The sequence below is a fragment of the Galeopterus variegatus genome, unplaced genomic scaffold (genome assembly GCF_000696425.1).
Source record: "Galeopterus variegatus unplaced genomic scaffold, G_variegatus-3.0.2 Scaffold26, whole genome shotgun sequence".
Classification (NCBI taxonomy): Eukaryota; Metazoa; Chordata; class Mammalia; order Dermoptera; family Cynocephalidae; genus Galeopterus; species Galeopterus variegatus.
Window position 1 is genome coordinate 1,330,401 of NW_007726137.1, and position 15,014 is coordinate 1,345,414.

Consider the following 15,014-nt stretch of genomic DNA (forward strand, 5'->3'; position numbering starts at 1 on the left):
CTTCCCCCCCCCCCCCGGGGTGGCCCCACCATCCCTGGGGCACCGGCCCATCTTCCCCACCCGCCCCGTCATTGCCTCCTGTGGGCCATTGAGGGCCCTCTCTGGCAGGTCACACAAATGCACAGAGAGGCTGTGCACCTTCACAGCAGAGCAGTATGGATGAGTTCCCTGCCGTGCTTTTGGCTCTGCCCCTCAGAAGAGTGGCTCCAGCTCCTGCCGTGGGTTCTCTCAGATCCATCAGGCTTCTGTCTGCCCCAACAGAATGCTCTGGTCTAGGCCAGGACCTCGGGGAGCTAACTCCATGGCCACTCATCTGCAGCATCTGGCAGTGCCACATTCCCCTCCTGGAAACACCCTGCGGCCCTGCCCTCCCAACTTTCTGCCCTCTGACTGGCACCTTCCTGGCTGTCGTCTCCCCTCCCTCAGCCCCTCCAGGGCTTGTGCACAGGTCCCTCCTCAGGTGAATGGCAGGCACATCACTCCCACTGAGTCCAGGACAGAACTCTCCCCCATAGCAGCCAAAGGCAGCACCATGCTGTCTGCTACTGGGCCACAAACATTTGAACTTATTCCTGGTTCCTCTTTATTTCTATTTTCCTATTTCCAATTCTTCAAAACAGGCCCTGATCCAGCCATAGCTCTCAGCTCCGCTGCTGCCACTCTGGCTACGCCTGCCCTGTCCTGTCTGGGGCCCATATTACCTCTCCTCTAACTCCCCGTCCCCCCTAGTCTATCCTGCACAGAGAAGCCAGTCAGCTGATCCCTGAACACCTAGACCAGAAGGTGTCAGGCGTCTGCTTAAGCACCCCACTGCCTCCCAACTTGTGCAGAGAAAGACAAAATCTTGAGGCCCCGCTGCTGTGGGTTGATCGAATTGTGTCCCCCAAAGATATATCAGAAGCTTAATTCCCACTGTAACTGTTGAGGTAATTGAAAGATGAGGCCTTGGAGAGATGATTAGATTGTAGGACTGTGAAGTAGTGAATGGGTTAATAATGGTGGTCATGGGCGTGGTTCTGAGGGCTTTGAAAGGAGAGTGAATGAGGTTAGTCTCTTGCTCTCGCTGCTCCACCATTCTGCAGTGTGAGACCTGCCAGCAATGAAGTCACCACCAAAGAAAGCCTTCACCGGATGTGTTCCCTGGACTTTGGACTTCCAGCCTCTGAAAATGTAAGCAATGAATTTTGTTTTCTTAATAAATCACCCCATTCCAAGTATCTTGTTATAAGCAACAGAAACGTGCCTTGTGGCCAACCTCTGCCCCCACCTCTGGCAAACCCAGACTGGTCTCCACATAGCTCACTCCTTCGAGCCGTGGCTGTCCTTGATGCTACCTGGCGTGCCAGGCACCCACACCTCAAGGTCTTGGTGAGCAGCTTCCAAGCCCAGATTTCTTGACCCCAATGCCCACACAGCACCTCCCTTCCCTCAGGTGTGTGCCCAGGTATCCCCTCACCACCGAGTCCTCTCCTGACCCCTCTGCTGACAAACCCCAGCACCTGACAGATTCCCTTATTGGCCAACTGTACTTTGACAATACCCAGCAGAGTTCTAGAGGCATTTATCCTCTAGTGCAGCAATCCCAAGTAGGAATTTATCCAAAGACACACTGGGAACATGCAGAAAGGTGCTTGAATAAGGCTATTAATTGCAGCATAATTTCCAGAAGTAACTGGAAACTGTCCACATGACCATCCACATGTCATTAATTGGATAAGCTATTGAACCTCCACACCTCGGATAATTACAGCTGTAAAAAGGAGAGACAGCTACTGCTACATGCTGTTAAGGAGTGACCTCCAGTGACAGTATCCACGATATGTTGTTAAGCTACGGGAAATGGAGAAAAACGTGTACACTTGCCACCATTCATCCAGAGGGGGGCACTATTGAATTTTCTGTGTTTGACTGTGTTAAAAACTGTTGTGATTCTGGGAAGACAGTGGCAGTGGCAAGAATTCTGTGTCTCCCTGAACCCCTCAGAAAACACAGAGCTGCAAAACAGCAAAACAAAAACCTGGGGGGCAACCTGGCCTGCAAAGCCAGGTGAGGACATGTTTTCACAAGCAAGTGGAGCCTCTCTCTGTGCGATGTCAGCACGTGTGTGCAATGGCCTGAGTGTACAACCCACCCAAAGCAACTAAAACACTGGACGGAATATATCAAATAATGGTTGTCAGACCTTGGATGTCGGGCAGCACAGGTTGTGGTCCCTGAGAGAGATGAACAAAGTGGGATGGGCCCTAAGGGAAGCCTTCTGGCTGCATCCCAGGAGGAAGAGTGGTGGAGGAGATGGCAGGGAGTCAGCTGGCCCAGGTGCTGCAGTCCACAGGGCGGGGGACCAGAGAGGAGGGGGCTGCCTAGAGTGAGACCTCCACATTCCTGCAGAGGGTCCCGAGTCCTCAGGTGAGCACTGAGGGGCATGCATGGAGGAAGCTGCCTGCAGCTGGGAAAGACCCCCAAAAGGACTCGGGACAGTTCTGGGGGTGCACACAGGGATAGGGGCCAGCCCTAGAAGCCCTTGTGGTCCAAGGGCGTCAGGCAGGATAACCAGCAGTGGGACGTTAAGCTCAAGGGCTGCTCTGGTCCAGGTGAATAAAGCTTAGGTAACTCAGCTTTGTCCCAGACAGAGTGCAGCAACAGTGGGAATGCAAACGTACTCAGTGCCCAGTGGGGGTGCACGATGTCAGCATCCAGTCAAAATTACCAGACACACAAAGGGGCAAACATGTCCATAATGAGGGAAACCTCCAATCACTCGGGTCAGACCTAGAAATAATGCAGAATGAGTGCCAGGGCCCCAGGCGGCTGTGGCAGCTCTCAGGTGCTCCAGGGGCTGGAAGGAAGGGAAGCTGACCACGCCTGAGAGCGTCAGGAGCTGCACGAGAAAGCAAAGGTGCTGCGAAGACCAAGGACCAGGGGCCAGCCCACGGAGGCTCCCACCTGCCGAAACCAGAGCCGTGGATTGCCAAAGGGGATCATGGCAGCAATGGATTAAAATACATCAGATGCCTTTGAGCCGCGAATAAGAATAGGAATAAAGGGGTTACAGCATGATAAATAATAAAACAAGACTCCGTCAGGAAAGCTGGATTACCTAGATTATAAAAGAAATGGAAAAGAAAAAAAATGGGCGATTTTAATTCATGTTTATCAGAATCAGACTACAGCAGGCAAAAATATTAGTTACATATATTGAATATTTGAGCAAAAAAAAGTTTTATCTAATAGATTATATAGCATCCTGCATGAAACAGAGAGCATATATATATATATGAATATATAATACATATATTTTTTAATGCATGTATGTTTTTAAGTATATAGGGAATATGTACAAGTATTTAATCACAAAGAAAGTCTCAGCCAATTTGAAGAGGTTATTTCATACAAATGATGTTTTCTGACTTCTCTGCAAGTAAATTAGAATTAAACAATAAGATAGTTTTAAAAAAAATATATATTTATTTCACTACTTATTTCTGGGGGGTGGCTGGCAGGTACAGAGATCAGACCCTGGACCTTAGTGTTGTCAGCACCATGCTCTAACCAACTGAGCTAACAGGCCAGCCCAATAAGATAGTTTTTCCAAAGTTATGTTCGCAAAATTAGAAATACATTTAAAAAATAACTTGTGAATTATGTGAGAATCTGTATGTAGAAAACAACAGAACTGATAAATCAAAGAAGATCTACAATGGGCCGGCCCGGTGGCGCACTCGATAGTGCGTGGCTTGGGAAGCGTGGCGGCACTCCTGCCCGAGGGTTCGGATCCCACATACAGACCGGTTCCCGCTCACTGGCTGAGCGAGGCGCGGGAGCAACACCGAGGGTTGCAATCCCGCTGCCGGTCCCCGGTCTGGTACGGGGCAACACTGAGGGTTGCGATCCGTTGCCGGTCCCCGGTCCGGTACGGGGGCAACACTGAGGGTTGCGATCCATTGCCGGACACAGAAAAAGACAAAAAACAAAAAAAAAAAAAAAAAGAAAAAGAAGATCTAAATAAATGCAGAGATACCTCATGATCACAGATAATGAAGACTCAATATTGTCAAGATGCCAGTTCTTTTCAACTTGATCTACAAATTCAGTACATTTCCAATCACAATTCCAGCAAGATATTTTGTGGATATTGACAAACTGACTTGAAAGTTTATATAGGGAGGGAAAAGACCCAAAACAGCCAACACAAGACTGAAGAGAAAGAACAAACTTGGAGGGCGACCCTCCACTTCAAGACCTACTGCAAAGTTGGTGAAGAACAGACAAAAAGGTCAGCAGACAGAAGAGAGAGCCCACACGGAGACTCACACAGGCTTGGTCAGCTGATCTTTGACAGAGGGACAAATGCAACTCAGTGGAGAAAGGACAGTCTTTTCAACGAAACTTTTTATTGTGGAGCAACTGAACACCCACAATAATAAAAAAAAAAAAGAACCTAGATACAGACCTACAACTTTCACAAAAATTAACTTACAGACCTAAATGTAAAACAGAAAGTCATAAAATTATTAAAAGATAACAGGAGAAAATCCACATGGCCTTGAGTTTGGCAGTGACTTCTTAGTTACAACATCAAAAGCACAATCCATGAAAGAAATAATTAATGAGCTGGACTTTATTAAAATTAAATACTTCTGCCTAGAAAAGACACTGTTAAGAGAATGAAAGGACAATCCACAGAATGGGAGAAAATATTTGTAAATCACATGTCTGTTAAAGGACTGGTATCCAAAATATACAAAGAATTATTGAAACTCAATAATAAGAAAATAAACAATGGAATTAAACAATGGGTAAAAGAACTGAACAGATACTTCACCAAAGATATACAGATGGCTAATAAGCATGTAAAAAGATGTTCAACATCATAAGTCATTAGGGAATTGCAAATTAAAACAAAAATGAGATACAACCACGCACCTATTAGAATGTCTAAAATTTACAGCACCGGCAGTGCCCAGTGCTGGCGAGGACATGGAACTGCAGGAGCCCTCACCCGCTGCGGGGAGGCGGGACGCTAAGGCCACTTTGGAAGGCTTTCCATGTGATCCAGCAGTCGTGCTCCTTGAATTTACCCAAATATCAAGTTCAAAAGAGTGGAAACTTACGTCCACACAAACACCTGCACACAGTTGTTAACAGCAGCTTTATTCATAATCGCCAAAACATGGAAGCAACCGAGATGCCCTTCAGCAGGCAAGTGATAAGCTGTGGTGCACCCAGACAATGGAACATGATGCAGCACTGATAAGAAAGGAGCTCTCAGGCCATGAAAAGACGTCGCTGAGTGAAAGAAGCCCATCGGAAGAGGCTGCACGCTGCACGACTCCAGCTAGATGGCGTTCTGGAAAAGGCAAAAACTGTGGAGGTGGTGAAAGGATCAGTGGTTGTCAGGGGTTGGCGGGAGGGAGGGATGAACAGGAGGAGAACGGGATTCTTAGGGCAGTGAACTGATCCTGTGTAATACAGTAATAGTGACACGTGTCGTCATACATTGGTCAAAACATAAAATGTATAACACAAAGATCAACCCTAGTATAAACTACAGACTTTAATTAATAACAAATGTATCAGTATTGATTCATCAATTATAACAATTGTACCAAACTGATAAGATGTAAGTAATCAGGGAAGTAGTGGGCACATGGGGAGAGGGGTATGTGGGACTCTGTACTTTCCAATCAATTTCTCTGTAAACCTAAAATTGCTCTAAAATATATAGGCTGTTAATTTTAAAAAGCAAATTACCAATAAATATAACAAAAGCATGCAAAATAAACATTATGAAAACTGCAAAACATTATTTTAAAAAATTGAAGAAGACCAAAATAAATGAAAAGACATTCCACGTTCAAGGATGGGAGGACAATATTAGTAAGATGTCAGTGCTCTCCATCTTGCTTAGTCAATACAATCCACGTCAAAGTCTTAGCTGGCCTTTTGCAGAAATTGACAAGCTGACCGTAAAATTCATATGGAAGTTGAAGAGACCCAGAATAGCCAAAATAGTCCTAAAAGCAAGGAAAGAATTGTAGGCCCCCATTTCTCGGTTTCAAAATTTACTGCAGAGCTGCGGTAATCAGGACAGTGTGGCACTGGCATAAAGAGACATATGGATCAATAGAATACAAGTGGGAGCCTGGAAATTAGCCCTCATGTGTTTTCCAAGAAAGGTACCAAGACAATTCAATAAAGAAAAATATTTTTTTTTCAACAAATGGTGCTGGGAAAACTGAATATCGACATGCAGAAGAAAGACTGTGGACCCTACCATAACCACATGCAAAAATTGACTCAAACAGATCAAAGACCTGGACACAAGAGGTAAAACTATTAAACTCTTAGAAGAAAATGTAGGCATAGATCTTCCTGGCTTGGAATAGGCAACAGTTTCTTTTTTTTAAAAAAAAGATGACCGGTAAGGGGACCTTAACCCTTGACTTGGTGTTGTTGGCACCACGCTCAGCCAGTGAGCGAACCAGCCATCCCTACATGGGATCTGAACCCACGGCCTTGGTGTTATCAGCACCGCACTCTCCTGAGTGAGCCACAGGATGGCCCTAGGCAACAGTTTCTTAAACATAACAACAAAGGCACAAGAAACAAAAGAACAAATAAATTGGATATCATCAAAATTAAAAACTTGTGTTTCAAAGAATATCATCAGGAAAGTGAAAAGACAACCCACAGAACAGGAGGAAATTTTTGCAAATCACATATCCAGTAAAGGATTTGTACCTAGAATATGCAAGGAATATATAAGAATATAAAGAATGTATAAACTCTTACAACTCAACAATAAAATGACAAACACCTAATTTAAAAATGAACAATCTGAATAGATATTTGTCAAAAAATGATATACAAATGGCCAACAGACACATGAAAAGATGTTCAACATCATTAGCCATCAGGGAAATACAAATCAAAACCACGCTGAGACACCACTTCACACCCACCAGGGTGGCAGTAGCTAAAAAGAGCGGCAGAAGCAAGTGCTGGCCAGGACGTGGAGCAGTCGGGCCGTCGGCGCTGCTGCTGGGAGTGCAGAGTGGGCGGCCGCTCTGGAAACAGTCTGGCAGTTCCTCCAAAGCTTAAACACGAAGCTAGCGTGTGACCCGGCAATGTCACTCCTAGGTCCAGTTTCACTCCAGGAGAAACGAAAACAGATGTGCACACAAAAACCGGTGCACATGTGCTCACAGCAGCAGTGCTCAGGATAGCCCTGAAGTGACACTTCCCAATGCCAGTCAGCGCTGGATGGGCGAGCAGAGGGCGCATCCATAAGATCAAAGACGATGGGGCAAAAAGAGGGAGGTTCTCATACGTGCTAAATACCGCAGCACTTCAAAACGTTGGTGGGGAAGTAGAACTAAAAGATAATACAAATCTTTCCACCAACTTTTCAGAGACACTTTGTATAACGTGGATGAACCTTGGAGATTATGCTGAGTGGAAGAAGCCAGTCACGAAAGAGCAGACGGACTGTGATTCTGTCTATATGAAATGTTTAGAATAAGCAAATCTGTAGCGACAGAAAGCAGATCAGCGGGTGCCGGGGCTGGAGGCCGGGGGACACAGGGAGGGATGTGATGAGCATGGGGTTGATTTCTGGGGTGACGAAATGTTCTAAAATTGACCATAGTGATGGCTGCAGTTGTGAATAGACTGCACTAAAGTCTATTCAACTGTACACTTTAAATGGGTGACGCGTATGGCATGTGAGTTATATCTCAATAAATCTGTTATTTAAAAAAATTACCAAAGAAACTACCACATATTCAGAACTGGTAAAAATGAAAGTGCTACACGTTTATCCCCACGGGAAAAATATAAAATTAGGTCACACTCACACCAACAGCACACACGGATACACAGAACGTAAATAACCATCTCGCACCATACACAAAAACAGATACCGATCTCAAACAACACATACATAAAACATTAAATACCCTCTCCCCACCTACACACCAAAAAAATGACAAGTACACTTTATACCACATATAAAATATTAGATATCCAACATACAGCACACACACACACACACACACACAAATGGATACCCATTTCTAATACATACCAGAAAAATTTGGTAACTAATTCGTAGCACATGTACACAAAATAGTTATGCCACACAATACACAACACAGAGAAATTAGACGCCTGTCTTACATGCACAACACACACACACAAAATACTTCCATTGTACCTCAGAACACCCTGCTAAAAGACACGCCACACCCCTACGTACAAAATTGTATACCCACCTCAAAGTACTAGAAGAAGGTAAGCCCCCGGGAGGCAGTTCTCCGTGCGTATCTTACGTGTCTGCACGTCCAGGTCCTCCCAGCAGGTCACCTGCAGCCAAGCTAAGAATGTTTGTGCAGGAGACACTCCAGGACAGTGGGGCTTGAGATGTGCCCTTCCTGGAGACTTTCCAGGGTAGAAAGGAAGAAGACCTGTCCTTCCCCTCCCCGGAGAAGGTTCACTGACATTCCAGCGTAGAGATCAGGGTTTTCTCTCTGGAAGGGAGGGTGGGAGGTCACCTGCAGTCCCAGATAAGATGAGAGTTTCCCAGTTTGGGGCTCTTCTCTGTGGAACTGGGGCTGAGTGATCGGTACAAGACCGGCTGCTGCTTTCACCACGAGTAGTAAATGCCCTTTGTCTCTGACCCAGGGCTCTCATGTTTCCTGCATTCAAATGAAGGTACTTCAAAAAGTTTGTGGAAAAATAGAATTAAAAGATAATACAAATCTTTCCATGAACTTTTTGAAGACTTCTCATATACGTAAAAAACAAATCCATCTGACACCATAGATACAAAAAGACTAAATATCCATCTCACACCACACACACCAAAAAGTATATAGCTTTACATAACACAACATAAACACACTAGGTACTGATCACATAGATAAACTCAGACCATACACAAAAATATTAGGTGCCCAACACACGCACAGAGAAATACATTTCACAGCATGTGTCCATGAAAGTAGATACCTAACCACACAACGTACAAAATATTAAAGAAATATTTAAAACCTACACAAAAAATTAGATAATTTTACAACACACACACAAACACACAAGTATTTACATGTGCATCTTCTACCATGTGGATAGAATAAAACAAATAGTCATCTCACACACACACACACACACAGACACACACACGATGCCTTCTCACACTATACACACACACACAAATGAGAAAACCAGCTCCTTTGGCCATTTTAACAGACTGAATAGGCTCGAGGAGCAGGGACAGGTGGGACTGTGGTGAAGGGGTCCAGACACTGCTGCCACAACTTTGGGGCTCCTGTGAGTGATCGAGCTGCACCGGGAGTGTTGAAGGCCAACACCGAAGGCTGTCTCTGGTCGGGCATGGGCAGCTGTGGCCAGAGCTTGCCTTTGCTGAGTCAGTAAACAGGCTCACGTTCCAGTGCAGATTCGTAAACTGTTTCACTTGACAGACCCTCTAGGGACCCCCCCACATCCGTGGGGATGAAGTCACATGGTCCTTTTTAAAGGGCCTGAGAGTCGGGGGCCTGGCATGCTGGCTCCGTTGCTCCCCTGGGGCCCAGCTGGGGACAGGTGTGAGTCATTGCAGGGATGTAGGCAGGGGATGTGCTTCTGGAATCAGCTGGTCCAGGAGGCTCTGCACAGGGTGTGCATGGGCGGAAGGGGGCCACCCATGGTGGGACCTGCCCGGCAAGCCTGGGGCATGCAGAACCCCAAGGCAGGAAGGCCATTCACCCACCAGTTTCTGTTTTCACCCAGGACTTCCAGGGTGGGCACGGACAGGTGGCCTGGCCCTCACATTGCTGACATTCTCTGGGTGGAGCAGATGGAAACCAAGTAAATAAGCAGACAGGACGCACCCTGATGGCTGGTCCAGGGGATGAGATCTCTTCCCTGATGCTGTCCTCAGAAAAGGCAGCTCCAGTCCTGGCAGAGCTCTAGGTCACTTGATTTGGAACAAGATCCTGTATAAGGAAGACATGTTAGCCTGAAAAAGCCTCAATTAATGTTAGCTTGAGATGTTAACTGAAAGAAAGTGAGCCGAGATGCCGGCTACCATTCAAGCTTTACGAAAGGCAAAGACCCTGCCGGGCTGTGCTCAGAGTGGGGAACAGCCCGGGGCTGCCCTGAAAATGGGGACAGCCGCTGACATAGGGCGGTGGGAGCTTATACTGGTACGTTGGCGCCAAGAGCTGGGTGATGTAATTCCGGGGTGGGGATTGAGTTAGGTCATGGGGATGGAGAGTTCTGCGCATGTGGAAATGCTGAAAGTTTCATTTTCTCCGAAACCATGAAGCTCCTTGTAAAAGAGAAGTGGGGGGAGGGGAGGAGGTGGAGGTGCCATTTTGTACTTGGGCTTGTCTAAGATGGTGCTGGTTACGTGCGGATCTATTACTAAGTTAGTGGGGAAAAGCACACCGAAGTATTTTTCCTCTGCTCTCACCTAGCAACAACAATCACCAGCACAGAAATCTGACATCTGTGACCAAGTGCGTGAGGACTTCTCCCTACTGGCAAGCAAGCCAGCAGTTTTCCAGCAGCCAGCACTATCTACCTGGAGGCAGCGTCACATCCCACAGGTTGAGGGCTCAGTCCCCAAGACTGCCCCACTTCAGACGCCAGTCCACAGTCCAGGCCCCTGGGACTTTGGATTGACTGGCTATAAATTGGGGTTACCCCAACCCCTCCTTGGGCTCAATTAGTTTACTAGAGCAGCTCACAGAATTCACAGAAACATGTACTTATGTTTACCAGTTTGTGATAAAAGATATTACCAAGTATACAGATGAGGAGACGCACAGGGCAAGGTATAGGGAAGGGGTGTGGAGCTTCCAGGCCCTCCCCGGAACCACCACCCTCCAGGAACCTCCAGGTGTTCAGCTATTGCTGAACCCTGTGCTCTCGGGGTTTTATGGAAGCTTCATGACGTAGGCATGATTCAAGCATGGACAGCCGTGTGGACGTGTGCTTGGACAAAAAGGGTCTGACCTAACCCTAACAGCCTGGCAGCCTGGGTGGGGAAGCCCAGCGAGGCCTGTCTGCTCGGGTTCTTCTCGGGCTCTGTGTGCAGCGTTCCTTCCACCTGCGCATGCGGCAGGACCCCTTCTGGGACGGGGGTCTGTGACCTACAGTCAGACAAGGTAGGTCAGAGAAATTTCCTGCCTCAGGGAGAAAAAGGATCAGGTGAAAGGAGGGCAGGAGAAGGTCGGAGAGCAGCATGAGCCAGGAAGTGGGGACGAAAACCGGTACATAAATGTGATAATATCACACTGATATAAGTCCATATTAGGTTAAAAAAAAAGGGAGAGAGAAATACACTGAAACATAGATTTAACTCTGTGTATGTTGGATATTATTTAAACAAGCCTTTGAAGATGATCACCCCAAAGCCGTGCAGATGGGTTCTGGGCCCAGGTGATTCTCCTGTGGATGGTGCTGTACCTGGGTCCAAAATCGAGCAGCTTAGACAGTATGTTGAAGATACTTGTCGAGGACTTAAACAAAGCTTTCATTAAATGTGAGAATGAAAAAAGTCATTGTTTCCAAATGGACTTTCCATGCTATGGGATTTTTAAAAATCAAACTTATTTTGAGCTAATTTTAGATTCACGTGCAGTTATAAGAAATACATGGGGGTGCTGGCCAGTTGGCTCAGTTGGTTGGAACACAGTGTGTAACACCAAGGTCAAGGGTTCAGATCACCTTACTGGCCAGCTACCAAAAAAAAAAAAAAAAAAAAAAAAAAAAAAAAAAAAAAAAAAAAAAAAAAGAAGAAAGAAAGAAAATAAAAAAAGAAAAAGGAATACAGAGAGATCCTTTGTACATTGTACCCAGTTTTCCCCAAAAGGTAATGTGAAAGTTGATGAAATAACTTTATGTCGGACTCAGACAAAATAGGGTGGGAAAGACACGAAGGAGGGGACTTATGCTGACTTGTCTGAGATAAGAACTGTTTCCAAGGACTTTCTAAAACCCATCAGAAACCCATTCAGGTCCTTCACACATCTCTAGCTTTGCACATATGCACATATTTCTGTGACGAGGTTTATCATTAGACATTCTTTAGAACTGCAGTAATTTAGATAAGATGCTCCAAGAAGAAACTTGCTCAGTAACAGGACCTCTTCCGATGAGCTGACGACACACCTGGCTTGGAGCCTCTGGAACCAATGACCTCTGCTTGCAAGCAGCTTATGTGACCCTCTCCCTCTGTGCCAGCAGAAGCTGCTTCTTCCCCACCCCCCCTCACCAAATGCATTCTGGATTAAACTCAGTACACTTGGACACACTTTTCTCTAATTTTTTTAGGGCGACAGTAACACTTTGCAAACCACAAATGCGCAACATGACAACATGGTACTGACGTTGGTGCAAGCATCATCTTAGTCTGGCTCCCCGGTCTTACTGGCACTCACCTGTGTGTGCAGGTGCTCAGCCTCCTGCCACTCCTCACACGTGTGGGCTGATCCACCGCCACCGTCAGGATGCTGCGCAGTCCCAGCACCCGGGGGTCCCTCCTGCTGTCCACCTTCAACCCTGCCACCTGCTGGTTTGTTCCCCATTTCTAAGATCTTGGCTTTTCAAAAATGTTACACAAATGGCTCCACATAGTGTGTAACCTTCGGGGATTGGTGTTTTTTCACTACTCTCCATAATTACCTGGAGATTCACCAGGTGTTTTAGTCCGTTTTGTGTTTCTATAACAGAAATACCTGAGACTAGGTAGTTTATAAGGAAAAGAGGTTTATTTGGCTTATGATTCTGGGACAGCTGCATCTGGCACGGGCCTCAGGCTGCTTCTGTTCACGGCAGAAAGTGACAGGCAGCTGGCGGGTACAAGCAGATCACATGGCGACAGGAAGCAAGAGAGAGAGAAGGTGACAGGGTCTTTTTAAGCAATGAGCTCTCGTGGGAACTAATAGAGCAAGAACTCACTCATTAATCCCCCCTCTCCCAGGGAGAGTATTAATCCATTCATGAGGGATCCACCCCCATGACTCAGTCAGTTTCCAACACTGCCACATTGGGGATCAAATTTCCACATGAGTTTTGCGGGGACAACACATGCAAACTCCATCACCAGGGTACTGTGCATTGTGCTTGAGTCAGGGCATTGAGTTGTACTTGGGTTCACCTCAGTGCTTAACCATCCACCTACTAAAGGATGTCCGGGCTGTTTGAAGTTGCTGGCTATCACAAAGCTGTTACAAACGAACGTTTGGGCACAAGTTTTTGTGTGAACATAAGTTTTTAATTCTCTGGGATAAACGACCAAACGTGCAGTCACTGGGCCACAAGATAACTGCGTGTTCAGTTTCATAACAAACTGCCAACCTGTGTTTCCCAATGGCTGCAACATTTAAGTTCTTAGCAATGCACGAGTGACTCAGTTACTCACATCCTTGTGAGCGTTTGGTGTTATCAGTGTTTTGTTTTCGTCATTCTGGAAGGTGGGCACTGATATGCCATGTGGTTTCAGTTTTTCTTTTCCCAGTAGCTAATGTTAGTCGTTCATTCTTATTTGCCATTTGTATATCTGCACCAGTAAATAATGTCTGTTCATTTTTTACCCATTTTCTAGTGGAATTTTCTTTTAAAACTGTTGAGTTTGAGGGCTCTTTGTGTATTCCAGGTACCACTGCTTTGTTGGAAAGTGGCTTGCAAATATTTCTTCCAGTCTATGTGTACAGAACCTTTTGACAGGAATTGCATGACCCTGTAGACGGACTGAGGGAGAGCGACCTCTCTGCTGTTCAGTCCAGGGGCACCGGCGCCTCTCCGTTTACCCAGGTCTGCACCGATTTCTTTCATTAGTGTTGCATCATGTCAACGTGCAAGCCCTGCACATGCTCCACTAAGTGTGCACCTCGGTACTCGTTTTCTCTGACGTCACTGGAAACAGTATTGTCTTTAATTTTGGTCTGTGCACATCCTTTGTTGTACATAGAAACACAACTGAGCTCACCTACTCAACCCAAAGACCGGAAGGATGGGGAAGAGCCCACTATGGCGGGGGCTCAGTGGAGCCCTAATGGCAGGAGTCAGCTCCTGCGACCGCGCATTGCGGCAGAGGCCCAGACACTACCTGGCCCTGCAGCTGGTGAGGGGCAGAGTCCCACGGAAGGAAGCCGGGTGCCTTGAAAGTGAAGCCAGCACCGGCCCCTCCCCGTCTGCCAGGTAGAGCGAGGCTATGAAGGGGCCAGGTCCTCAGGGGAAGGGGGTGTGAATGGATGGGTGGGGGTGAGCCAGAGGTGAGGAAGAGGAGGATGGGGGGCAGAGACGGGGGAGGACAGAGGCGGACAGGGGAGGACGGAGAGACGGGGGAGGACAGGGGGAGACGGGGAAGACGGGGGAGGACGGAGAGATGGGGGAGGACAGGGGAGGACGGGGTGACGGGGGAGGCCGGAGGAGGACAGAGGAGAGGCGGAGGGAAGGGCCACGGGCCCCTCGAGGGTCTCAGAGAATGGTAGCGCCCACACTTCTGGGGCAGCCCCGCTTGCTCTGTGTTTCTGGACTGGACCCCCAGTGACAGTCCCACAGCGGGCACCTCCATGTGATTCGCACCCCCCATAAGCACCCAGTGTGAAGAAGCTGGCTCCTCTCCCCGGCTTGTTCAGTCCTAGGTGTGGGCGACAGGTGGGACCTGTGAGGCGGATGTCGGTTCACCACACAAGACAGGCACACCTCGTGTCGTGTGAGACCTGGGGGTGTCCGCAGGAAGAGAGGGCTTCGTCGCTGGGAAGTCCTGCGGGCCCCGCTCCCCAGGCCGCCGCCTCCGCAGCCCCGCTGGCCTCGGGGCAGAGCCAGGATCCAGGCGGGCACTGGCGTGGGCTCAGCGAGCTCTTGCAGACGAGCCGAGACTCCACCTCCCGCCCCCAACCCACAGGACGCTCCACCCTAGGGGACAGAAGCTGCGTCGGCCGGCTGTGCTCGCCCGGCGGCGACAGGCGGGGCCGACCGGCCGGGGGCGGGGGCGGGGCCGG

At 47.6% G+C, this 15,014-nt stretch overlaps 1 protein-coding gene across 1 annotated transcript in view; it reads left to right on the forward strand.

The window, feature by feature from the left end:
* Positions 1-14,037: 14,037 nt before the first annotated feature.
* Positions 14,038-15,014, forward strand: part of MFSD7 (major facilitator superfamily domain containing 7) — a 7,343-nt gene continuing 6,366 nt past the window's right edge. The window contains exons 1-2 of the mRNA XM_008569543.1: positions 14,038-14,131; positions 14,749-14,857. Of these exons, the coding sequence (XP_008567765.1) occupies positions 14,038-14,131; positions 14,749-14,857 (203 nt within the window). The remainder of the gene's footprint in view (positions 14,132-14,748; positions 14,858-15,014) is intronic.